We start from the raw sequence: 27707 nt of genomic DNA on the forward strand, positions 1-27707 counted from the left end.
CTGATGCTTTTGAAATATGGAGTTAGAGAAGATTCTTGAGAAAACATGGATAGTCAATAAAACAAACAAATGAATCACAGAACAAGCCAACCCAGAGTTTTCATTTGAGGCATAAATGACTAGGCTCAAATTATTGTGCTTTGGATACATTATGCTAAGACCTAGCTCTCCGGAGATGTCTATAATGCTGGAAAAGGTGGAAGGAAAAAGAGAACAATCAGCAGCAAGGACTCCATTATAGCAGTGATGGGTGCTGTACTGGAAAATCTGATGGGCTAGGTTAGAGGCAGGTCATCCTGGAGAAGCTCTATCTACATGGTCGCTAAGAGTCAACATCCACTTGTTGGCACATAATCAATCAATCCAATAAAAAGTGGTCTATTAGAAGGTGCACAAAAGAGGAAGCTCACTAACTTCTGGAATATTTTATAGTAAATGCAAGGAGCAGGCAAGCATCAAATGAAACCAGAAATGCTCAAGCATTTTTCTACATGTGTAACTGCTTTGAATAAGAAAACAAGCTAAAAATACAAGAATATAGATACACAAAGACCGAATATAAGCTGACATTTTTCAGTGGTGCTTTTCTGCCTCCTCCAAACTTTTCCATAACGGGTTGCCCTTTTCCCCTTCAGTCCTCACCTGTTTCAACTGCATGAAAGTTTCTGTGTTAGGAAAAATAGTCTGTTTTTCCTCTTCCTCTTTTTTTTTCCTCTTAGGTCGAGATGTTGCCTTTTCACCTGTCCTTTGAGTTCGTTTGTTCCTTTGTTTCTTCATTTCATGTCCTAAATCTGCTCTCTGAACTTGGCTGTTACCACATCCAAATGAACTCTGCAATGGATTCCCTAATGGCTGATTAAGGAAAAAGCAAAATGCAGATATATACTAGTTCATATCACTTTAATAAGAAGTCCTAATTTTTCAAAAATCACACCTTTCCCAAATAATGCTATTATAAATTGAACATTGAATTTTGATAGTGAGACTACCTATCTACCTTCCCACCCATCCACCCAGGTCACCTAATAATACAATCATAAGTATAAAGATAAATACCAATGAATATGTAGCTTAGGTTTAACTGCATCCTCAGTTCCCTTATCCAAGTTCAAAACCAGCCCTGACAGCTAGAAGGGAGGAGAATCAATTGCCTCCATTGTCTTTTCTTCCAGAATTCCACAGAAGAAGCCGGGAGTTGGATTGAGCCTGAGCCTCAGAGGTCACAGTAAACAGCACAGGTCTTCCCCCATTACTGTCATGATTGGCAGATGTTTTCCCACTGGCTGGGGACATCTGGATGCTGGGAAGGAAAGCACCTACTTTATCAAATACAGGTAGTCCTCACTTAGCAACCACAACTGGGACTGACAACTCCATTGCTAAGTGACACGGTCTCTAACGAAACATCACGTGACCTTGATGGACTTATGACGTCACTTCCCATTCCACTGTTAAGGAAGACATCGTGAGACCCTGACTTGAGATTTTACTGCTGGCTTCTCCATTGACTCTGCTTATCGGAAGCCATTTGTGAAGCATGCAAATGTCAATCAGGTGACCACGGGGATGCTGCAATGGTCATAAATATGAGGATCAGTCGTAAAGTTACTTTTTCAGTGCTGTTGTAACTTCGAATGGTTGCTAAAAAGGGCAGTCATTAAGCAAACTACCTGTACACACTGCTGGTGTATAATCACTAAAGTCCTGTTGATCAAAGATGGAAAGTAAAGTTTGTCTTCCCTAAGGTAGGAGAGGAGTGGAATGTGGGCAGAGGGAGAGAGCATGGGAATCTAAAACTATGTTTCCATCATAAAAAACCATGTTTTATAATGATGTCTGAAATGGCTCAATAAGTAAGAGAAAGAAAAAAGCCCAAAGGAACAGTTACATTCTCCTTCTACATAGATGTAAATCCCATTAAATGACATATTATTCTGAGGAAACTGTATAGAAATTAGCCTTAATTATACTACTTTAGTAGCTATAAAAGAAAGAAAAAGATGTACTTAATTTTTGCAATCATATGTTACATATGAAATTATAGATAGCTAAAATGGCAGAGCTGTGGTAAAAATCGATCTAAATGGCTAAGAAAGAAATATCTGTTACCGAGCAACAAATGATTGTGGACACCAGCAAAGCACTTCCTGCCACATATTTTCCAATATCCTGAAAGTCAAGACGTTAATATAAAAAATATTTACCATGCTGCTTTCAGCCAACTCCTGTTTTTCCATTAATTTGTTCTCCTCGGCATTCTCTGGTAAGTGGAAGCTGCTTTCTGATTTCTGACTGATATGACTGGCGGCTTTTTTGTTCTTAAGCAAGTGTTTGAGGAGTTCATTCCCTGATTCCCCTTTTGCAGCTGGGATGTTGGTAGGCGGTGCCAGATTCTGCGTGGAAGGGGAATGCTGAATGACAGCTTTATCGTCTTCCACTTTAATGTCCCTTTCAGTCTTTGCTTTAGATTCAGCTTGACTAGAGCACTGATCAACTTCTGCCTTTTCTAGTCTAATTTCCTGAATGTTTGCAGAAATATCGGTCTTGACTGTGTCTGTTTCTGGGTTTAGACTTGACTGCTCAGGTAGTTTGTTTTGTGGCAAGCTGCTCTCAGCAAGCTGACCTTTTAGTTCTAAGGAAGACTGACTCTCGGCAGCACTTGGTGCTGGTGGGCCTGGCACTTCTTCTCTCTCCATTTCTCCTGAATTGCGTGCAAGTTCACCAGGAGTGCTAACGGTTGGGGTGGAGACAGCATCTGAAACAACCGGAGTTGGAGGAGCAGTTATATCTGAATGAGGCGTTGATGGCGTATTCACTGAGTCAGCGTCATCCTCTTTTTTCTTTTTTCTTGTTCTTTTCTTTTTGCCCTTCTCCTCAGGAATGATATCAGAATACAGCTGAATCAGAGACTGATTTGTCCCAGCCAAGTTTGTGCTGGGTGGCATGCTGGAGTCCTGACTGCAGGGCAGACCACTGCTAGTTCCTGGAGAAACTGCAGGCACACCAGTGGCAAATTGAGGCCTAGGCTGGTACTGTGTAAAGCTGACTCCAGAAATACTTCCATGGGGCTGCTTAACAGAATGGTAAGTAGAGCTTCCATCCTGAACTGAGACTGAATCAGGCGCAAAAGGAGAAGATCCCACCTGCTGCCGCTCACCGCACTGTTGAAAAGTGGCTGTAGGAGGAGAGTTTAAGGGTCCTGGTTGCAAAATTGGTCCTATCTGCTGCTGCTGCGGTTGCTGCTGCAAAGACTGCTGAAGGGGCTGTGGTGGCCTCATAAAATCACAAGGTCGATCCGAACCAAGGTAAGGAATTTGAGTAAAAGATGTTCTAGCATTTAATTCAGAGCCCACCGTACCATGCTGCTCCATTTCTATCCTCTGCTGCAGAGCTCTCTGTCGATCCACCTCCTGCATAAGCTGAATACGTTGCCTTTCCTGCTGCTCCCGCAAGCGCTCTTTTCGCTCTCGTTCCTGGAAGCTTTCACTAAATGGGTTATTGTCCTCAAATTCCACACGAGGTGGGGGACCCGACTGCACACTGGAACTGGGTGCTAATACAGAAGGAGCTGTCCCAGGATTAACTGGCAGCTGGGTTATTGGAGCTGGCATTCTTGGTGCATTGAGGGAGAGAAGTACTGGAGCATTTGGAGGTTGCCACGCAGGCAAACCTGGGATTCTCGGTTGATTGGGTTGGCCAACAGTATGTTGTTGATGCTGAAGCTGCTGTGATACCATTGGGAAATTCTGCTGGCCCATGGCAGGTGGTGACCCTCCAGGGACCATGGGGGGTTGAGAAGGAATGCCAGGCATCCCTGAATGGGGTCCCAATCCACACTGTTGCTGTTTGATCCGATATTCTTCAATAAGCTCTGCGTGCTCCTTTTGCTGCTTTCGTATCTGCAAAATTCACCTCGTTAACTGACATCCCAAAGAAACTTTTTTTCTTTTAACAAAAGAAGTTGGCAGGCTTCTGAGACAAAGATGCCTAGATATCTTCAAGTCAAATTCAGAGTACAGAGTTTGTAAGCTTTTCTTAATTCCTATTCTGACTAGCAAAGTGATCTTCATTTGGACAATATATAAACTCCCTCTGTTCTTATCTTGATTCGTTTGACTTTTGTTTGCCCCTGAATTTGTTTGTGCACACATTTATTATCTACCAAAGCTAGTACTTCATGTGCCAGATAGATTCTAGTCTATTCAAGTTGATGACACAATACGATTATTAGCTTTTAATATGTCACAGGACTCTGTTGCTGTTGTACTTTAGCTTATTTCAGTTACAATATAATTAGACTGACTATATTTTTAATCTACTCAATAATTGGATTATATCATTCCAACATATTATAAGTGTTAAAAATGGTTAAAATCCAAACTCCTGGGAAAAATGAGTATGTTCGCCTGGTGCTGAAAGTATCAACAACAACAACATAACATCTGGATAATATAATAATATATTTTATACAATATAATTATATAACAGTATCCAGTATCCAATATCCTACATGAAAATAAGGCCTTGGCTTAGAAACATTACTATATAATGCACATTTAAAGCAAGCCAAGAATTAAAATAAGTACAAACTGCAGCAGCTAAAAATCCTAACCAGTATAAAAATAACAGCATTTAGTAAAAAGCTAACCAGAATGGAAAAGGTTTTAACTAAATCTTTATAATTTGCTAATAAAAAAGTCACAGAGATTCCTAGGAAAGGCATTTCCAAAGATGTGGATACTACTGTCTCTAATGCTTGCCAAGCTGATGGCTCTTGACGGCAGGCCAGAGATTAGGGCCCCAAGGCTGATTTCAAGTCTAGGACAAGTGGGAACTTGCTCCAAAATGACTAATGGATTCCAGTTTCCAAACCAGCAATTTGAATCACCTATCAGAAATAGGTGCAGCATTTGTGTGAAATTATCAGATCACCTGAACCCCATAAGCATCTTTCTTGCTATAATCAGTGTTGGCATTTATGAGTGTCTAAAAAGTGGTTCAACACAGAACATAGCTCTCTCCTTGTAGAATATTCACCTTCATTTGGCACTGAAACTACTATCTGGATATTGTTATATAATTATATTGTATAAAATATATTATTATATTATCCAGATGTTATGTTGTTATTGATACTTTCAGCACCAGGCGAACATACCATATTTTTCCGACTATAAGACGATACTTTTTTCTAAAATCCTTACCCTAAAAACTGAAGGGCGTCTTATTCAAGGAAGTCAGCCAAGAATCGCGCGGTTCCAAACTGCCCATATTTTGTTTCTGCAGAGAGGCTTCCTCCTATTGCTAGCCTCCAATCACGAGTGAAATAGCTTGTCTCCCAAACAGACTTCCTCCAATCACGAGCCTGATGTAACTGACGTCAGCTGATGCTGAACAAACCAATTAGAGGAAGGCTGACTGCAGAGACAAGCTATCTGCAGTTTCACTCGTGCTTGAATGTAATCAGTTAAGCAAAAGAGCCTGGAAATAGAGCTGCAGAGAGACGGTTTGGACCTCCTCCCATCGAGTGTATCAGGTCAATGTTAACTAATTACTAAATAAAAATGTGTTCTGCACTATCTTTAAAATATTGATTTTTTAATTTTGGGCTGGAAAAGTGGGGGTCGTCTTGTACACGGGGGCGTCTTATTGTCGGAAAAATACGGTACTCATTTTTCCCAGGAGTTTGGATTTTAACCATTTTTAACGCTTATAATGTGTTGGAATGATATAATCCAATTATTGAGTAGATTAAAAATATAGTCAGTCTAATTATATTGTAACTGAAATAAGTTCTACTTTATCTGGATGAAGGGACGCCTGGTGAAGTGCTCCAATGCTAAACAAACCTAAAGATGCTCATAAACACGAAAGCCATTGTGCCCATGGGTGTCTGTAGGGGACTTGTATGTCATGGCATCATCATGCAAATGAATAAATTATAAAATTTGATTGATGCAAATTACAGAATTTGCATCATTTGCATGATGATGTCATGGCAGATGTGATATCACTGTGGCTTCAACTGGGTACCTGTGTTTGTGGTTCCATAGGTAACGCTTTGTCTAAGAGAACCATGAAGAAGTATGCCTAGTCCTCCATGAAAAGAATCAACCTGCCCAAAGCCAACTGAAAACCTCCATCCAGATAAATGATTTCTCAAGCAACCATATCTTCACTTTATTTGGAATAGGGTTCAGTTTGTTTACCCTCATCTGTTCTAGACTGCCTCCAAGCAAGATTAGTAGGTAGAAAAGTCAAGTTATGCGCAATTTACATGCTCAGCCTAAACTCCTGGATGACCTCACCCTCTTGTTTCACATATGTATTAGATGAAGAATTAAATAGAAATCTAACCGCCAATGACAATGGAATCCACCATAATCTAGATCTGACTCCTGTAATACAAAGCTGTGAGAAGTTGTAGTACTATCACCTGCTTTGAACTTACTCAGAAATATATTCAACAATATCTCTCTTTCATAGCACTGTGATGAAAAAAATCCCAAATACACTGTCAGTCAATGTCAGCTTCTCTTTAGTATTAGTAAGAAGATATCCTCACTCCATCTGCAATCCTGTCTCAAAATAAACTGTATCTCAACATAATTACCAGATGAATACCAATGAGTTAGGAGAGAGAGAGGAGCAGCATCAATTATGAACCAGAAATCTTCCTGGCTGGAAACCCTCCTATTTTCATAATTTCAGTGTGGAGAGTTGGGTAGGCTGCCTTCCTGCAATCTGGAACCTTCTGTCTGGGATATTCACACTACCAAGTCCTTTCTCACCATTCAGTTTTCCTTACTTCTCAGTGCCGCAACTCTTTTTGGTAGGAGAACTGGAACTTACACACATGTTCCTTGCCTTCCAGGGTACCAGGCACAGATCCTTGCTTAATTTGATAGGCTGCTCCAAATTACCTGACTACACTCCCCAAGAAGCTATCTCCTCATCATGAAACTCTTCTCTGAGACAGTGTGTAACCCACAATTCTTTCTGCTGCTGCTGCTAGTAAATCATCAATAGTTGGCTCTAAGTTGCCCATGTCCCACCTAAGGTCTTTCAGGGAGTGGGCTGTCCATGAAGTATCCACATATCCAAATATTTTATACTTGTCTTGAATCTTATGCCTGTTTCTTCATCCATTACCTCTTCTTTGATTTTTAATGCTTACTATTGCAACGCTTCATTATGAATCACATGGAGCCCAAGAACTCTTACCTGCTCCAGCTGTTTTTGCACCATGCTCTGCTGCTCAGTGACGTGCTTCAGCTGCTCTGCATCCTCTTCTGGAAATTCACGTCCAGCTTTCTTTGCTGTGCGCTGTTTTGCAGAGAGGGCTTTCTTTGATTTTCGGTGTGCTCCAATTTGCTCTTCAAGAAATTTCTGCTGCATTTGGAGAAGCTGCTGCGTTTCCTGTAGCCATTCTTCATATTGCTTTCTATATGAATCATCTGGAGTTAAAAGATAAAAAAATCCCACGTTTCTTCTAAAAATTCAAGTGTTAAAGGGAGATCTTTATTTTTCAAGTAGGTGGTTGTTTTGGGCCATGTTGTTGTTATGAAGAATCCCTCCCCCCTGGCCCCTCAGAGTATTACCAGCATCCACAAAAAATGTTTTCAAGCTGGCTACAGAAACTAGACTGTGCTCACATTCTCCCAAGCTCCTATTTCCATGTTCATCATAGCATTAACATTTTCTCTCATCATAGTGGAGCTAAAGTATGTTTTAAAGAATGGAAAAATATATAAAATATTTTTAAAATGCAGAAATAGCTCTTCTATAAGGCAGAAAAGGCCATGTTTATCTTAGCCTACCTAATGATCCATTACACTTACCGTATTTTTCCGACTATAAGACGATACTTTTTTCTAAAATCCTTACCCTAAAAATTGAAGGGCGTCCTATTCAAGGAAGTCAGCCGAGAATCGCGCGGTTGCAAAACTGCCCATACTTTGTTTCTGCAGAGAGGCTTCCTCCTATTGCTAGCCTCCAATCACAAGTGAAATAGCTTGTCTCCCAAACAGATTTCCTCCAATCATGAGCCTGATGTAACTGACATCAGTTGATGCTGAACAAACCAATTAGAGGAAGGCTGTTTGCAGAGACAAGCTATCGGCAGTTTCACTCATGCTTGAATGTAATCAGTTATGCAAAAGAGCCTGGAAATAGAGCTGCAGAGAGACGGTTTGGACCTCCTCCCACCGAGTGTATCAGGTAAATGTTAACTAATTACTAAATAAAAATGTGTTCTGCACTATCTTTAAAATATTGATTTCTTAATTTTGGGTTGGAAAAGTGGGGGTCGTCTTGTACATGGGGGCGTCTTATTGTCGGAAAAATATGGCATTTTATTTTATTTTAAATCAATGATAAGGCTGAATACGCTTTTATACAAAAACGTATTAGGTCTGTAAAAAACAAACACATGAATAAATACAATACAAAATACTTTAATGACCATATAAAATAACCATATAAAGTATAAAATATATACAAGGAATTTGTCTTTGGTGACGAACAGCAAGATCAACAGTGCGTTTGGATAGCAACAGAAAAATAATAAACATAATAAATATCCAGCTACTCATTAATAACGAAAGTTACTGGGAGAAACTTCAATAATTTACAATATTTTAGAAGTTGTAAAGTTTCTGTAAATTGCAGGAACTGAGTTTTAGAAATCAAGCCCCAAGAATGTAACATGTTAAAAGATTTATACTTACTTACAAATCCAGGACCAAAATTTGGAGGATTTGGTCTAGACATCTGAGGTGTTAGGCTACCATCCTTAAAAGAGGAAAAAAAAGTTAAAATTCCTTGAGCTGATCCGAGCTGGGGAATGGGGATTTTTGCAGCTCAGAAGCCAGATTATACACATAGGTTACTTGCATGATTCTGACCCCAGTCATAAAAGTGCAATGCCTCACATATGAATCTGCTATTGCTCCTCACTCCTAACCCTCCCCCCCAAACCCATTATCATTGCAATCAGAAGCAACAGCAACAATCATCTGTATCTCAGGGAAAGTAACATTTCAGATTGAACCTAATCCATCCATTAAGTCAGGGTTTCTCAACCTTGGCAATTTTAAGACGTGTGGACTTCAACTCCCAGAATTCCCCAGCTTAAGTCCACACATCTTAAAGTTGCCAAGGTTGAGAAACCCTGCATTAAGTACTGTACAAGAATGGCTGGGGATTTGGTTCCTGGCTTTAACCACTAAACCACATTGTTCTTTAAAATTATTATTTTCAATTGCTTTATTGTAGATCTCAGGAAAGATTATATTACCTGTGTAACTGCTTGTGGTATTAGATTCTGACCTTCGTTGCTTTGGGCTCCAGGCCCTGCCTGACCCATAAAGGCAAATCTAGTAATAGGTAAATGAAAATGACAGTTTGGTTTATTTTACAACTTGCATTAATGAAGAGGCAATAATCTCAAACAATTCCATCATAATATAAATCAAGACAAAGTTGATATTTCCTCATTAATGCCTGTCATTGTTTTATGTTTTCCCAATCAAGATCTCTTCCTTTTCTTTTTTAAAGTTGATTTTGTCATTTCCAGCCCATTGTTCTTTGCATGTAACCCATAAAGTTACTGCTATAGCTAGAAATGTCTACCTATATATTTAGCACACAGAAAAGGAATAAAAAGGAAATAAATTATTCAATGACAGAATTATGTAAATACATTCATTAGTATCTGCACAAGCAACTAAGAACTGAACTGATGATTAAGGAGAAAAGCTGTATTTTCATACTGGTATCTAAGAGAACAAGACAACATTGTTTTAGGCAAAAGTGTCATTTTTCACCAACCTGTTCATGACCAATGGTGGCATTCCCATATTGTTCTGTGCCATAACTTTATTGATCCCTTTCAGAGCTACCATTTTTGCCTTCATTATAGGATCGGTAATTGCATCAAAATCTAATAAGACAGAATGTTAGAATGTATTATATTTGCAAAGTATTCTAGCCATGTTAGCTAGAATTCTGGGAACTACAGCCTTATTTATATCTGTTAATCAATTCAAGAAGGTTTTTTTAAAAATGTTTTTTTTAAAAAGTTGTGTACCTGAAAAGGAAAAACCATTTCCATGGATATACTGAATTTGTTTCAGACCACAAACTGAAGTTACTAGCAGTCATTTTAGAAGTTTACACTCAAAAGTTTATGTGACCTTAGAAGACTAAGATCGGGAAGCCAACTGGCGATTCAGATAAGTACTTTGGCAGAAGCAGAAATGCTGAAGTGTCAATTTTTCCCTTAATGCCTGCACTGAGTTAGTGCCAGGAATGAAATGTAATAGCTTATTTTCAGAAATGGAAGGGATGCAACCATATTTGTGTATATATGTGCGTATACAGAGAATAAGAGAAGAAAATATTATCATGAATTGTGTAGAAGATTCTCTACTCTCATCCCCCCAAATATAAGTTTTTATTTACATTAGGGCGTTTCTTAAGGATTCCAACAAGTACATACAATACTACATTCTGTAAATCAAAGGCAGAACTGAAGCAATCACACATGATCCTTACTGAATTTTATTCTTTTGAAAAAGATTAAGAAAAATTAATATCCAAATTTGGTCTGTATATCCAGCTTTTAGAAGTATACTGTTCTGCTATACTTCTGGGAACTAAGATTGCTGGCTTACTCTAGTTTTTAGTTTTCATGATGATGGTTTTAATGTTTGCTTTAATTATTAATTTTATTGTTGCTGTTTTATAATTATAAGCACCTAAAATCTAGTGAGCTGGGGGGATAGAAATCAGTGTCATGAATCAATCAAATATATGAATATATGAATAAATGTATGAATAAATATCTACAAAAAGATCCCTTAATAAAAACAACTATCATAAGTTCAAATCTACACTTCATCTAGGAAGTCTGGAAATAAAATATAGAAATGGAGATACACTAGCATTCATGACAACAGAGAAAGGGACTTGCTCCATCTATTTTGTATACATCCCCAGCCAACATTACCATGGCTGGAAAAAAAACAAAAGCATACCAATGTTAGGGAAAAATGGCTCAGACCGCTGACGAATCATGGCTTGCATCTGTCGCTGCTGCTGCTGCTCTTGCCTTTCTTGATCCAAAAGATCTTGCAGCAAAAGAGGCTGCTCTTCCAAAAGCAGAGGTCTCTCTCGATTTTGCTGTTGGGCCAACGTTTGAGGAAGCATCATCTGCTGAGGACCAGGAATACCACTGGGAGGAGGCCTGTTTACAACTGGCACTGTTTGACTGCCAGGCTGTCCTACTCCCAAACTGTGATTAGGTGGCTGGCCAGAGATAAAGCCTGAATTTACTGCTGTCCCTTGTGAAAAACTATGGCTTATTTGTGGAACCATGTTGACTTCGGGTAACACAGTTTCCATGTTTTGACTTGCAGATGTAATTAAAGTTTGTGGAATACTTGAAACAGGATTTGTTTGTGCTGTCCGGAATGGGTGAGAGGGAGAGTCTAGTGACCTTATGTCAGGGTTTTCTGAATTGCCATGAGCGAGTAAGCTTGTAAGAACTGGAGTAGATCCAGGGATACTGCAAGAACTTGTTGTGCTTTGACCAGGCAATTGAACAGCATCTGAACTGGAGACTGCGGTTTCCTCATTTATATTTGCTTTATCAGTTACTTCCACATTACAAGGCAAAACAGATTTTGTTTCTCCATCATGCTGAGCACTTGAAGCTGCCACACTTTTGTCATTTTTTTCATGATTACATTTAGCTTCTTCAAATGTGTTTGGAGAAAGCACTTCTGTTTTAATTTCACTGATCTCAGTAGTTTTTTTCTGAGGAGAAACAGACTCTTCAGGAGCAGAAGCTTTATCATCTGGAGGTTTCTGCTGAGTGTCTTCTGCCTTGCCCTGTATATCTTCTATGGGGACATTAAGATCCAGCTCTTCATTAAACATACCCTTTTTGTCACCCAAATCATGGTCTGGATCAGTATAAGCAATTATGTCAAATTCTCCTGATCTCAGAAGATCATCAAGGTGACGATCATTAGTTTCAAGATTATCTAATGTGTCCAGTTCATCACCTTTATCTTCTTCTGCATCTAGATTTAGATTTTCAAGATCATCATCAACCAAATCCTTAACCTCAACACCATCAAGGTCTTTAACATCTAAATCTTTCACAGAGGGGTCATCAGGATCAAGTTTCTCTTCTAAACTATCAGTGGGCTGCCTGGGCATCTGCAAGTCACTTGTTTCATTTGCTGGTCTTGTTATTGGCAAAGGGCCTCCTGAAAAAGCATTATTTATTGATGGGTGATTCAAAGAACACATGACAAGTACAGGTGGATGATTTGGATTCACTTTATCTTGCTGGGGTGGTGGTAAATGCTCCAAACCTGTTGAAATCTGCAATGGGTTGTTTGAATTTTGAGAATTACGTCTTGTGGGTTCTAGGTGTCTTGGGCCCTGACAATCCTGTCTAGGTAAAGGCTCAGTTTGTTGCTGATGCTCAGCAACAGTGCTCATAATAGTAGTTGACGAGGAATTAAAAGGCAGTCTTGGTCTGACTTCAGGTGCTCTGTGGCAAAGCTCGATAAACGCCTGCCCCATTATGTTGTGCTGTTGAACCTGGATAGCTTGTGGTGGGAAATGCTGTGACAGGCCAATGGGATTACTCATTGGTGGCTTGTTAGGTAGTCTAGGCATATCTATAGACATGGATCTTCTAAGCTGTGGTGGGACACCAGCACGTTGCATTTGTTGTGGTGGACCAAGAAAATGATCTTGACAAGGTGGAGGTCCATGGACACCACTGGAAAAGCCAAATCTGAAAAAGAGAAAAACAAGCTTTTATTGAGTTGGATGATCTACTGGAGAATATTTCCTTCATAATGAACAAATACAATAATTGTGTAGCTAATTTTCACATTATCCATTTACTGCTAAAAACAGATGCTTGCTCTTTGTATATAATCTGGTAAAAATTCTTGTATGTGTATTTTGAAGAACTACAGAATTAGAGTTAAAAAAAAAAAAGAATATATTGACTTAATTAAAGGCAATATAACTTGCTTTAAACCTTGATTAAATTACCAGGAAAAAAAAGATGTAAATTAAGGCTAATTCATATAATTATAATGAAGTTTCAGGCTAATTCATATAATTTATGTATGTATGAAAGGGGCAGTAAGAAGATTCTTTGATCTAAAATGCCTAGAACTTTATAGCAGCAAGGATAGTATTTTCTAGACATAATCACATTTCTGCCTGACACAGAAAATAAACATTCACATATCTTAATTTACAGACTATAAAAATCATAATTTGAACAAAAATAATATATGCCTAATGTGCCAGAATGTTTTGACCTCAAAAGCTAAATGTTTTTGTGCTCAGTTCATTATTTTACAAAATAGAATATTTAATAAAACATGAATTCAAATTTAAGTGACTGCATGTAACCTTTAATATGTTGACTTATATTACATTCAGATACCATTTTAAACCATAAGCTATTTAAGGGGATAGTTAAAAGTAATGAAGATTTTTTAAGTAATTGCTGCTAAAAATTACTGTTTCCTCCCTTTCAAAGAAAGATGCATATTTTAACATATGCATTGAACAATTACTGCATTAAAAACGAACTTATGCATATTCTTCTTGGTCATTCTGAATGACAGAACATGCTTCAACATGAAAAGCTTCTTCATAAATAGTCCAAATTTAGTAAAATAAAAATAAAAATGACACAGTAATTGTATACCTAATTCCATGAGGCCTCATCCCCATGCCACTTGTATCTCCTGGAAACTGAGGTTTATTAAGCTGCCCATCAACAGGAAAACCTGCCAGCCTTAGTCCACTTGGAGGAACAGTAGATGATCTAATGTTGCCAGGATAAGGAGGTGGCGGCCGGTTGAAAATCTGGTTCAGATTTTCTTGCTGCCACGGTTGAACAGGTGCTGTTGGAGTTGCTGCAGGAGGTTCTGGTGGCGCTTTTTCTTGACGGATTGCATTCTTCTTTTGTTGCTGCTGCTGAAGTATAATTTCACGTAACTTCTGGCGCTGACATGGAACAAAAAAAATTATAATCTGCTGTTAAGAAATATTTTTCTCCTGAATTAAGTCTTTAAGGAAACCCCCCCCCCCAAATTATCCCATTCCCACAGGATCTAATTTACTTTTATATTTATCCTGATGCACCCAACTGTCCTATATAGCAAATGGGAAAAAAGTGTGCCCCTATACAATGCCATTTTGCTTCTTTTGATAAAAAAAATTGTTTCTTGCCACAGGTCAGATACTACCCATCATCTTTTTTACCAGCATTTGCCCATCTTAAAACTTTATCCATCTGTCATACTTTAAATGGACTTCAAAAAAAATCTTACAGAATCTCAAAACATTGATCCTCTGGGCTTAGTATCAGTCTCTTCAGTTTTGAATTAATCCTGTAGTTAGGAGAGGATGTGCTGAAATACAGTGCCTCAATCCCTGAGTCAAGACAGCTTATCCAAAATATTATTATAATAAAAAGAACTCACAATCCTCATGTCTTTACAGAATCAATTATTCACTAGACTAAGACAGGCTTGAAATTAGATTGAAATGGCTCTAGATAATTGGCCTCATTTAATTTAGCTTTGAGATACATGACTACACACAAGCATGCGGCCCAATGCAAAGGTCTTCAGCACTGAATGATAATTTTTACAAATCTTGGGTCCAAGAAGTATTTCTTTTAAAGCAGTCCTCTAAAGAACAGTAGTTAACACAGATAATTAAGTGCTCCTTGATTCTGGCTATAATATGAGGTGGGGGAAATATAAAAATTTTATAGCTCATTTCTACCCTCAACCCTCAAAGGAGATGCTGGATAATATTCATGTAATAAATAATTATTAAAGCTAGGACAATGTTAGCCAAAAGGGAGTCAGCTGTACACTTGTATCTTTTAGCTCTTTGTAAAAGCAATGATTTATTGAGATAGCAGTCTCTATGTTTCTGAGAGCTATTCTTAGATTCTTTCAACTATGATGCCTCAGTATTTACCAGTGTAACATCAAACAAGTTAAATTCACCTGTCTTAATTTCTCTGCATCTGTCTGAGACATTGTGTTCTGTGTTAGTCCTGCAGTTGGGCCTGGGCCAGAACCTTGTGTGGTCTGTGAAAATAGTTTTCCTTGCAAATTCATGGAAGAGTTTACCGAGGAGCTGAAGTTTCCCTCTGATCCACTTCTAGATTGGTCATCTTGAGGGTGCTGAGCTGTTCCAAATGTTTCTGGTTGAGATCTTGGAGTCATTGGAGGCTGATCATAAGGATCACAAGGTGATGCTGTCGGAGCATGGCTAAAAGAATCTGTCACTGTAGGCCCTGATAGCTTTGGAGGCTGAGAACATGGATCTGATGGCTTTATAAAAGTCCCAGATAAAGTCCTGCTCTGTGATGCCTGCAGATAAGGATCCCTATTGGGCATGGGAATTGGCCTACTGTAAGTTTCTGAAATTCCAGACCTTGGAGTTGCTGGTGATTGAGAATATGGATCATTAGTAACTGGCCTTGGTGTACCTGGAGGCTGGACATACAGATCAGAATGCCTCTGATTAGCTGAAACCTGAGCAAATAAGTCTGCTGTCTGTGGAGGTCTTGGTGTGAGTGGCTGATGCAGATATGGGTCAACTGGAGCAGGTCGAGGGGTACCAGGGGGCTGGGCATAAGGGTCTGTGACAGGTCGAGGGGTGCCCGGGGGCTGGGCATATGGATCCTGAGCAACTGCCCTTGAAAGAGTTCCAGAATAATCACCCTGATTTCGCAACCCTCTTTGTGGATGGGCAAAAGTATCCTTTATTGCTGAGTGTGAAGCCAACTGAGACTGGTTGTAAGAATCATTAGATGGACTGTGCACAAAACTATCTACGGGCCTTGGTGTCAAAACAGGCCTTTCATAAGGATCCACAGCTACTCTCCTTGAAGTAGGTGGCATTTTTGTATAAGGATCTTGCGGAGACTGAGTTGGGCACGCTGGTGTTTTAAATGGGCTGGAATGTCCTTCAATAACAGATGGGGAAGTCAACGGAGGCCGTACATATGAATCAGTAGAAGCGATCCGGGGCCTCTGAAATGTATCGTTTCCTGTCCTTGGAGGTGGCTTAGCAAATTGGTCACTGCTTGCCGGTTGTTCTGAAATTAAAGGTGATCTTGATACCCCCAAAGATTTAGAGAACTGTTCTGTTCCAATTACAGGTCTTGGTGTATCTGGAGGTTTTGCATAAGGGTCACTGGTGCCTGGGGATGAAGAACATGAATCTCTGGCCGGTGACGGTCTCCTTCCTATTGATTCAGATACTTGAGTTGGCCTGGGTATTGATGGCGGTGGACAGATATCTGCTGACGTAGCAGAATTTCTCCTGACAAATTTTTGATTTTGGTTAACAGGCGGTGGCCTGGGAGTTCCAACCATTTTTGCATATGGGTCAACTGGAGAAGGTGGCTGAGTAGAGGGGGAAGGAGAGAAGGTTTGTTGTGATGGAGTCTGACAATGAGCATCTTGAGCAGGCATTCTATTTGGTGTCACAGGAGGAGGTGGTGCTTGTGGTTTTAGAAAAACATCAGAAGGAGTAGATGTAGAAGTACCAGGCAACTGTTTTGTATATAACGCTTGCTGTGCAGGAGACATATTTCCATTGCTAGTCTGAGGGGTTAAAGGACTTTGCATCCCATTGCTAGAGGTATCTGAGCCTGACTGGTTTAAAAGTTGTTGTGATCCTAGTTGTTGCTGCAGCTGCTGCTGCTGCTGCTGCTCATTTTTCACTTGCTCAAGTTTCTGAGTCGCTTCAATTTTTGCTTGCTGTTTACTTTTTTGACGCATTTGCTGTTTCAAGAAAAGGAAGAGAAAAGTTAAAATTAAATGAAAGCAAAATAGTAAACCTACAGGTGCTTCTACACACACACACACACACACACACACACACCCAGAGCACAGAAAACAATGGTATACTTTTATTGTTCTCATAAAGTCCCACCTGAAGTTATTAAAAGTACGTATCTTTGAAAATCAGAAGATCTCATTAAAAGTGAACAAGACAGACAGACACTATAAACAGATGCATATCAAGTCATATCTAAAGTTTCATCCAAGCCACCTAACTTTTTTTTGGAAATCTCCCATTCAAATCTTGCTATATGTACAAGGCTTTTTTTTCTTTTTTAATAAATGTGGATGTGAACATGACTACAGGGCATGTAACACCTCCCCACCAAAAAGACAAGTTCAGCATCATCTGATTATTGTGAAGTTTGAACTCTTACTGTAAAGCAAAACAAACCCTCCCCAGAATGATGCACTCTGTAAACTCCCAGAGTTCTCATCAAGTATGGAAGTGACTGGGAATTCTGCAATTTGCAGTCCTAACAATAGGGAATGAAACAATTCAGAGAGCTTCTATTAACCTCTAGCCCATGCCATCAGAATCTACGATATGCCTTTAATACCTATCACTTCCAATGAACACTACATATTTCAGTATCTCCTTCTGCATCTATGATGAAGGCAGAAATATGAATTCTGAGCTCCTCAACCTTGTGTAATATGGGATTTCTGCTTGGAAATATGAGCTTTTTCCAATTAATTTAAAGTTCTATTTATGACATAAGAGCCACATCACTCTTAGGTTGCCCATACCTGCTGAATGGGAGCACAATAAATTTCCATACCCTTTATTGAAAACCAATTTTAATTAAGTGCATCTCCTTTTGCAACTATGCTAGACAAATAGGAGAACAAGCAGTAAATGCAACATACCTGCCTAAATTTCCACTCTTGCTCATGCTCAGATTCCCTCTGTTTTAATGGATCCTTGAAGAGTTCAGTCTCAATACGAGAGCCAGGATCAATGTTATCCTGCTGCTGCTGTCTCTTCATTGAATCATTAGACATCTGTACTTTGTTAATCCGCAAGGCAGCCCTATTATCTCTGGCTTTTTGCTGTTTAAAAAAAAAAAGATCAAACACAATTTCCTTGGGTCCTGATTCATAAATGAAAGCAACCTTTTCATTATCCCGCAAATACTTATTCTTTTATTTATTTGATTTCAAAAATATGTATGTGATTTAATGAGGAACTAGGTACCTGGGAACTATTTATTTCACTAGATAAATACAGAGTAGATGTATTTATGCAGACCCATATGGAGGACAAAGTTGCCATCAACAAGAACAAACCAATAAATATTGAAATACTAAGGAAAAGGAGTTCTAACTGATGTTCTGAATTAAGATGCAACAGTTCACACAATGGCTAAAGTAGTATTTTTTGTCAAGGCTTAGAGTCCAAGCATTTGAAACAGAAAATGAAATCCAGGAAGTATGGCACTGCTTCACTCTAAGCCACAAATAGGGTTTTAATCATTTCCAAAAGCCCTAAGCACTTATTTCTGACTGAGATTCTTTCTATTACATCTCCAGATGATCAAATCAATCAGGCTGTTTGTATGTAAATTCCATATTAAGATGTTTTACAAAATGTTGCACAAAGCATTCACAAAACCTGAATGGCCTAAAAAGTAGATTTGGGAAAGCAAAAAGTAGTGAGCTAAGGAAAACAAGAATCCTTAGCTACCATTGATTTATGTTCTTGAGGAATGAAAGAAAGAAGACAATCTTTACTCCTGGAATTTCTCTTCAAAAGAGCTCAAATTAATCAATCAACTTGGCACTTCCAGCTTTGGGAACATATAACGGAGGGTGAGACCTGAATAAAAAGAGTATTCAAGGGTTCAGGCACTTATGTGCTTCTTGTTCTGTCTCTTGGGCAATCAAAGGGCCCAGGATATATGTGTTATTCATGTATCAAATCTTATTATTGTCAGTCACACACCACTTTGATGAGACCTTGGGTATAGACAAGCTCACAAAGAAAGCATTGCTCTCAATCTGATCCAGTTGGATGTCTTGGAGGGGAGGAGATAAGAAAAAGAGAAGAAGACTCAACAAAAACAAAAACATCTTTAAAATCAATTTAAATTCAGTGAATTATCATGGACCCTAGCTGAACCCACCAAGAAGCCTGGGAAAGTACCTACTAAACAAGTTGGTCTTGCTAGGTTTTGTGTTTTAAAATGCACTCTGCAGAAGCAGGATGCTTTTTAGCAATTCATAGTTTAAAATAATTTTAGACTTATCAACAGAAGCTGAAGGGGAAAGGAAAAATATGTTTTCATAAAACTGCAGAGGTTCATTACCACGTATGGAGCTCTTTCCTGCGAGCTTGCTTTTCTCCATAGCTTGGCAATCTGCTTGACTCTGGTAGTCCAATCTAAGAACATGATGAAGAGAAGGGAGACAGATGCATTATTTTGTGCTACAAGTATTACTGACACAAGAGTACTATCTGATTCACAGAATATTTTAAAAATTAGAGTACTCTGAAACAAAGTGGGCATCCAATAGGCCTGCTAAACCTCACTTTACACTTTACAACATACCTGGAAACTCTTCTTTTAGGTTTGGAAAGTTGATATTTGTGTATAAAACAGGTGCGACTGTCGCCATTTCGCCAAGTGCTTCCTCTTTTTCCCATTTCAGAGTGCTCCTTTGTGCATTAGACATGGTATCACTTTCTCCTTCCAAGGGGGTTGCAGATGGAACCCAAGGACTGGTAGGATCATTAATCACTGCATTAAATACTGTGTTTTTATCTCTAAAAACACAAAACAAGGCATAGATATCAATTTTTACATACAGAACTGCACTGCCTCAAACCTCACATCTTATAATTGCTAATAGTACTGGCTGCTCTGTGTTCTGGTGTTGGGGAGAAATTAAGGAGCCCAACCTACTAATTTCATTTCATGTTGATTTAACATCTTACTAGCTGTGATTTAAAAAAAAAAAAAAAATTCCAGACCTCTCAGATTTACCAACCTGGTGTCGGCATAGGGTGGCTGAGTTATAGTAGAGAAAGCACCTAACCCACTTCCAGGGACCAAGGGTGTATGAGGGAGATGGGGAGTTGGTCCAATCAGGCCATTCATAAGTGGAACTCTTGAAAACGCATTCTCCCCTTTAAAGAACAAAGTGAAAAGACAAAATTGAATAATAACAACCACTTCACGACCAATTTGCCACTGGCAGGAAAACATATCTTAAGATATAATTATGGCATTTAGCACATACTTAGTGTTTTAGAATGTTTCACATCCATTAGGCTAGTAAACCTCTGGTTCACAATTTCAAAGAAGTAGACTAAGGCTTTTAAAAGAACTATATATCTATCTAAAGCCACAGTATCAAACATACAATTTCAATTCTATTACGAACAGTTTCTGTAAACCAATATTATCTTTAATATTATACTATTTGCAGTTGTAAGATACACTTATAGTATCCGAAGGGAAATGTAAGAACTGTTCTGAGGTTGATTTAAACATATATTCCAAGTATTCTAAACAATGCAATTAAACACCGAAAGCAGAAATGAATTAAAGGTCTTTACATTCCCCCCACTCCTCCCACCCCACAAAGAAAGAGGGACAGAACCCCTTTTATGAATTATAGTGTGCAGTTCAGGTACATTAAGAATCCTTTATAAAAAAACTTTCCCTGTGGCTCAGTTGACTTCTCACAGATAATGAATACTAAGAAATAAGGGTGCTGAGTACCTTAGGGACCATTTATTTTACCTATAAGTTCTCAAAGAACTATAGCACTGGGTCTTATCTTAGTTTAATTTCTGCACTAAGAAAAATCTTCCACAAAACTGACAATTGTATAATTGAGGAACAAGTGCACTAGATAATATCCAGATTATACTAAACAATGAAACCATGTCAGGCAAAGTCAAGAAATTCACATGTTTTCAAACAATTCAAGAAAACATTCGTTTGAAAGGTTTGAGATTCGTGAGACCCAAAAATATGAAAGCAAAGTTTGGATCCTCAAGATATTTTATATCTTCTTTTCCTCATCTGTTATGACGTCAGGTACAGAATGAGCAAATGCTTCCAGAATGAAGACTTCTGTGAAAGCTCATTTCTCAGTAGATAAAAGAAGTAGATTCAACAGAAAAGGAGAGTCTACAGACTGAATCTGTCCAGTTGCATTCAGTCCACAAGCCAGCACTTTCCATCCTCACACTTAGCCTATGGAACCAGACAGTCCATGGCTTTCTTGTCTATCAGAGCAGATTATCCATCTCTTTCTGCTCCTTTTGAAATTGGACACAAAATATTTAGGCAATTAACAAAATATCATACAGGTAGTCCTCAGCTTACGACCATTCATTCAGTGACTGTTCAAAGTTACAAACACGCTGAAAAAACTGACTTAGGACTGGTGCCCAACGTTATGGCTGTTGCAGTGCCCCCATGGTCACATGATCAAAATTTGGGTGCTTGCCAGCCCACCTGCACTTATGACTGCAGGAGTGCTTCAACTGCCCCCCCACCTATCTCCCCCCATCTATGTCCTCTTGGCCTTTTACTGCCTTGTGCTCTGCCGCCCCAGCTGAACTTTGCCATCTTCTTGCTCCAAAAAGCCCCTTTGCAAAAAGCTCCTGGAGCGCGATGTGCCAAAATGCCCCTTTGCAAAAGGGCAGGGCTAGGCTGGGCTTTTGCTTCACGCTGCGGGGGGAAAAAAGCAGCACCCCCTTCTTCGCTCCCTCTCCTCTTTTTTTCCTTCCCCTGCGGGTAGACTGGCCCGCTCCCAGGAACTGGTCCTCCAGCTGTGATAGGCAGGTAGACCAGGCCCTCGCAGCCTCCTTCAACCCCCTCCTTTCTGTTTTCTGTGGGTAGACTGGTCCTTCTCAGGAAGGTGGATAGACCAATCCTGCCTTCAACCACTGGGTAGACTGGGCCAGCCTCGGCCCTCCAGCAGGAGCAGGCTGGGCTTTTGGCTTTTTTTTCCCTTCTGCAGCACAAAGCAAAAGCCCAACCTAGTCCTGCCCTGCCCAGGGGCTTTTTGCAAAGGGGCTTTTTGGAGCAAGAAAATGGTGAAGGTCAGCTTGGGAAGTGTAGCACTGGGCAGCAGGGGTCTCGGAGTGCAGGGTGATGAGGGTAACTGCAGCTGGGACTGGGCTGGGGCAGCTGCAGCTTCCTGGAGTGTGGCAAGCAGCCCCAGGGCCGTGTGGTTCTGGGGCTACTTGCCACCCCACAAGGCAGGGTGCAGGGCAGCCAGAAGGGCAGAGATGGGGGGAGATAGGCAGGTGGGGGGAGCTGGAGGCAGTCCCTTACCTTACTGAGGCTCAAGGCTGGGAGGGACCAAGCCTGGAATGGCTTGGATTGGGGTGGGTACTTGCTTAACAACCCGCAATTTTGTTAACAATGGCAACTGGGAGTGCAGTCCCTAAGTGATGCAGTCACATGACATCTTGCTTTACGACCACATCACTTAACAATGGAAATTCCAGTCCCAATTGTGGTCGTAAGTCAAGGATTACCTGTATTGAGTTTATGGGAATATATAATGTAATTGACAAAAATGATTAAACAGAAGTCATTACTCAAACTTCAAATGCTCATATGATCATGTAACAGGCACTGACTATTCCTAAATTGCTTTCAATTACCATATTGTTTGTTTATGGTGAAACACCTTAAAATGATAAAAAGCAAACCTTGATTGTGCAAGTGCATTAACTGTGGTGGAGGAGGTGGGGGGGGCTGTGGCAAAGGAGCCGACTGAGTGGCCGCAGGACTCAGTACAGCAGTAAACAAGTCTTCAACATCCTTTCCTCCCAGCTCTATAAAACACAACAAGTGGGCATTAGATAGGTAGCAGACAGATATGGACGTGGGTGTACATATATATATAACGTGAGTGTGTGTGAAATAAGCTTCACAGAAAGATATTAAAAACAGGTAACATACCTGGAATCTTATACAATTTACCAAGAATTGCACCTGCACAAAGTAAAAGCAATAAATATTATCAATTACAATTCACTGTATTTAGATAATTGCAATACATCAAGTTCAAGAACTACTAGCATGAAATTGATCTATAAAATGCACATAGGCTGTAATATTTCCAAACAATAGGCTGGCTTGAAAGACAATGATGCAAAATAACCATTTATCATCTGTGCTTCCAGGGAAGCAATGGTGGGCTGAAGACAGCTCCGCAAAGAGCTGAGCCGATGGCTGCAGCGGGAAGAGGAGCTGGTGAATGGATCGGCTCCTCAGAACTCCTCTCCAACTTAATGAGAGGACTAGAATCACCCACAAGTTGGCTCCCTGTGAAGAGATCATAAAGTAGCGATCTCTGGCAGGTTTTGGAGCTCTGGGAGCCGGGGGGGGGGGGGGGAAACCATCTTGCTTAAACCACGGTTCAGTGCCCTCATAAGGACACTGGGTTCGCCCAAGTCCTCTCTTAATCACCTTAGGAAATTGTTATTGATTCCTTGGATCTTAAGAATCTTCAGAAGGGCAAGTTTCATTATGCCAGGAGAATTTCTTTCTATCCTTGATGAAAGAACTTTCATGTCGGTGTAAGGATTAAAAAGGAAAAATGTTTATTTGTGAAAAACAGCAAAAGGGGGCTAAAATGTTAATTTTGGAAAGTTAAGGAGCCAGATGGACTTGAAAGAACATTTCCTGTGGGTTGTTTAAATTTTTATAAAAATATATATGAAAATATTGAAATTAAGTGTAAGAAATCCTCCTGTGGGAAAGTTTTGTTGATTGGAAAATAAACATATGATAAGAGGGGACTTTGAAGGTTGACTAGAGGGAACCGGAGAGTACTAAAGATTACAATTAAAGGAGAAATGGCCCATTAATACAATGGAGCAGTACTATTTGACTATAGAAGAAATTAAGCATATTTGGGAACACTGTACCCAGAAATTACTCTTAAGATTGTCTGCCACTATAAATATGGATTTAACAGAAGCTACAGAAGAGGAACTCTATTTTATTGGACAAAATAGAGACTGAGGCTGATTTGAAGGTGGATCTGAAAATTGATTTAAAAATGCCAGACTACAAGAGTGATATGGAAAAAGATGCCACATTGGATTTATAAATGAAACCGGCTGATGTCTTAATTAATTACATTAATTAAATAATTAATACAAATAATAAATCAGAAGAGTGACTTGGAAAGCTTTCTGATCTTAGATTTACAAAAGAGATGTGTCAAACTAGTGAAGAAGTTTCTGAGAGGAGACAAAGAAATAATGATAAGAAATCAACTTGTGGGATATTATTTGAAGGGATTAAAGGTCAAGCTTTTTAAAAGTAAATGAAAAGAATGTAAAGTAGATTTATTCAACCAGGGTTAACATATATATGTTGTGGTTTCTGGTAGCTATTAGTGGAACTTTTTTTTTTTTTTTTTACTAGAACTGAATGACGAGGCTTTAAAGATTTGTTTATAGATAACAGATAAGATATGGGGAGAGATTTCTTTTGTTTTATTTCTAGGGAAAGTGATAAGTTAGAATACAAAATGGATTAATTTGATTAAGGTTAAAATATATACGTTATTATTTCTGGTAGCTCTTAATGGACTTTTGCTGATTAGGACTGAATGACGAGGTTTTACAATTTGTTTATTGATAAGAGATAAGATATGGGAAGAAGAGATTTTTAACTGAAATATTAGAGAAGGTGTTAAGTTACCGAAGTTGTTTATACTTGTTTGGAGGGAGAGGCAAGTAATTTCTTTATATATCTTTTTTTTCTTATTTTTTTCTTTATTGTTTTCTTTTTTCCTGCACCTTTTATTTATTTATTTACTTTTTATATTCTTCTTAGTTTGGGTTAGTCTTTTATCCTTGCATTTGTAAATTTTAATAAAATTATTATTCTATATATATAAAAAGAACCATTTACCATCTGTGACCATCTTGTCCAATTCAGGGCTCAAGATCCCATCTAACTGTTCTTCACTCAATGGTCGAGAATTCTGGCTGACATTCTGCAGAGGCAGTGAGGAGGGATCGTCAGAGATGGGCCCAATATCTAGTCCAGCTGAAGAAAAGAAAAGTATAATTTTGAATTATATGAATTGGCTTAATGTTATGGTTTAAGAAAATGATAGAAAACACATTCTATAGCGTATTCAACTAAGTGTAACAAACAGTATTCATTTTCATTTGAACAGTTTAAGATGTTAACATTTTCATTTTAGAAAATATTTTTGAATATAATAAACAGGAAAAGCATCCATCCTGATATCAGAAAAACAAACCCCAATTATATATTGTAGCAAAATTATTAGTGAAATGCTTACAATGTAGTTGCAAACTTTCAGGTTTTCAAAAAATGACATATTGCTTCCCAACTTCTCTCCCCCCTCCCTCCTGATTCACAACCACTTTGTCTAATAAATAATCCGGGACACCTGGAGGCTATCAACTATTTTGTGAATGTTCAGTTAACCTAATAAAAGTGTTTCCTCCATATGGATTTGAATCATGAACTACACTTCAAAGTCTTGACAACAATAAAAGAACTGTAATATTTGACATATATCACAAAGTGATGAGGGTGTTTTATACTTAAAAGGGGGGATGTGTGTGTGTGTGTATATATATATATATGTATGTATGTATGTATGTATGTATGTATGTATAGCTTTTTAATTAATAACAGAAAGAAAAAACACAAAAATAATAATACATGAGAAGAAGGAAGAAAACATTAAAAGGTGGTATTACAAAAAAGTGACAAAAATACAAGAACAAAAAAAAAAACCTTAATGTAGTATACCACTATACAGTAAATAGTTACCTACCTACCTACACCTAATGCAAATATTATTCAAATGCATATATATTTCCAATACATTTATATAACTGTCATTATTTTTAACTTACTGTATTTTGTATAAAAGAGTCCCATATTTCATTATACTTGTCCATGCAAAGTCTGTGACTATAGGCAAAAGGGGGATTTCTTTCTTTTTTTGGCAAATAAATCAACAGTTAGAAACTATGTCTGAAGTACTCAAAAGATTAAAAAAGCCCACTAAATTTAAAGATGATTTAGACACAACTATACAGTTTGATGAAGGGTGTTAGGTTGCAATTACGGACTATTATTTATTTTTGAACAGATATGTGTAGCTTTAACTCAAATTACCTACTAGGATAAGGAATGAATGTTTCCCCTGCCACCAGAAAGATTCTGAAGGGTTTACCTGTTTTCCAAGTTACTGAACTTTCCAGAAGTCAGACAAGAGACAGTGGGATCTGTCATGATTTCTGGCTTAGAAACCACATTTTGGCATAAGGAAAACCTTTATCCTGGTCCCAACTTTGGCTGTGAGAATGTCACATTAATTTACTGCTCAGGGAAAACATTTGTTCGGCTTGGCCTTTTGTCTGATAAATTCCTTACTAATTATTTCATACAACAAATCACATTTTGGCTTAGACTGCTCCTGATTCTAGTTAAGCTTACTGTATACTACATCCTGATTCTTCTTCTATTATCGACTTGTTCTTCCTTCCCTTTGGGAACTGCTTTTTCTATATTAGAATCTTTCTGGTTTCATTTATTCTGTAACTGATCCAATTCTGGTCTCTTCAAGCCTATGTGGCAACTGTGTGTTTAGTTCCACCCATTTGACTGGCAACTACAGCACGCTTCTTCCTATCAGTATTTGCAGTAAGTGGAATTAAGTTTCTCTTTTGGTTAAACTGCCCTGACGATGCTGGCAAACTGAACTTCCATATGGTTCACTGTTTGAAATCATTTTGCTGAATATTATTCAGCTGTTCTGACAACAACCTACACTAGATGTCTAAATTAGTCTATCTAACCAACTCTTTCAAACCATATTGACTATCCTATAATACATATATAGTCTGACAATATATTTTAGCTTATGCTCGATATTTTTCTGTTGTTGTAGCACATTCCTGACTGACAAGCTAAGTATTACAAGTAACGGTGGTAGAAAATTATTCCTCTGTGCACAAGATTTTTATTAAGTAGTCAAGTTAATAGTACTCTGGGGAGAATGAATATATACCCTGTCTTGTCCATGTGCAAGCAGAGGAAGTGCCATGGCAAGACAAGACCCTGCATAGGATGTACCATCGACAGACAGCTGAGGTGGCTGACATTGGAAAATCCTACCAGTGGCTGGAAAGAGCTGGACTAAAAGACAACACTGAGGTACTGATCATAGCAGCACAAGAACAGGCACTAAGCACCAGATCAATCGAAGCAGGGTTCTACCACACAAGACAGGACCCAAGGTGCAGACTGTGCAGAGGGGCCTCAGAGACAGTCCAACACATAGTGACAGGGTGTAAGACGCAGGCAGGAATAGCATACACTGAACGGCACAACCAAGTAGCTGGCATTGTGTACAGGAACATCTGCACAGTGTATGGGCTAGACCCTCCCAGGTCCAGGTGGGAAATTCCACAGAAGTTTGTGAAGAATAACAGGGCTAAGATCCTGTGGGACTTCCAGATCCTGACGGACAGGCAGGTACTGGCCAATCAACCAGACATCATGGTAGCAGACAAAGACCAGAAGACAGTGGTGGTGATAGATGTAGTGGTGCCGAGTGACAGCAACATCAGGAAGGAGGAGTATGAGAAGCTGGAGAAGTACCAGGGCCTGAAGGAGGAACTAGAGAGGATGTGGAAAGTCAAGGCCAAAGTGGCCCCAGTGGTGGTAGGAGTGTTCAGTGCTGTGACTCCTAAGCTAAGAGAGTGGCTCCAACAGATCCCAGGAGCAACATCAAAGCTTTCTGTCC

The 27707-nt window shown here is 39.0% G+C and overlaps 1 protein-coding gene across 7 annotated transcripts in view; it reads right to left on the bottom strand.

Moving 5' to 3' along the window:
• Positions 1–27707, bottom strand: part of KMT2C (lysine methyltransferase 2C) — a 152338-nt gene that overhangs the window by 17474 nt on the left and 107157 nt on the right. For 6 of the 7 annotated variants that reach the window (XM_088150212.1, XM_088150213.1, XM_088150214.1 and 3 more), the window contains 16 exons: positions 24824–24961; positions 22856–22888; positions 22603–22728; positions 19914–20052; positions 19475–19689; positions 19232–19305; positions 17793–17975; positions 15072–16862; positions 13754–14055; positions 11040–12817; positions 9832–9943; positions 9299–9377; positions 8730–8793; positions 7225–7457; positions 2205–3899; positions 643–852 (listed from right to left, as the gene is read on the bottom strand). In XM_088150212.1, the coding sequence (XP_088006338.1) occupies positions 643–852; positions 2205–3899; positions 7225–7457; positions 8730–8793; positions 9299–9377; positions 9832–9943; positions 11040–12817; positions 13754–14055; positions 15072–16862; positions 17793–17975; positions 19232–19305; positions 19475–19689; positions 19914–20052; positions 22603–22728; positions 22856–22888; positions 24824–24961 (7172 nt within the window). The remainder of the gene's footprint in view (positions 1–642; positions 853–2204; positions 3900–7224; positions 7458–8729; positions 8794–9298; positions 9378–9831; positions 9944–11039; positions 12818–13753; positions 14056–15071; positions 16863–17792; positions 17976–19231; positions 19306–19474; positions 19690–19913; positions 20053–22602; positions 22729–22855; positions 22889–24823; positions 24962–27707) is intronic. The other variant, XM_088150215.1, reaches the window with a different exon arrangement.

The sequence above is a fragment of the Python bivittatus genome, unplaced genomic scaffold, assembly GCF_059951505.1.
Source record: "Python bivittatus isolate LINGU-HERP-01145 unplaced genomic scaffold, Pbiv_v1 ctg000610_np1212, whole genome shotgun sequence".
NCBI lineage: Eukaryota > Metazoa > Chordata > Lepidosauria > Squamata > Pythonidae > Python > Python bivittatus.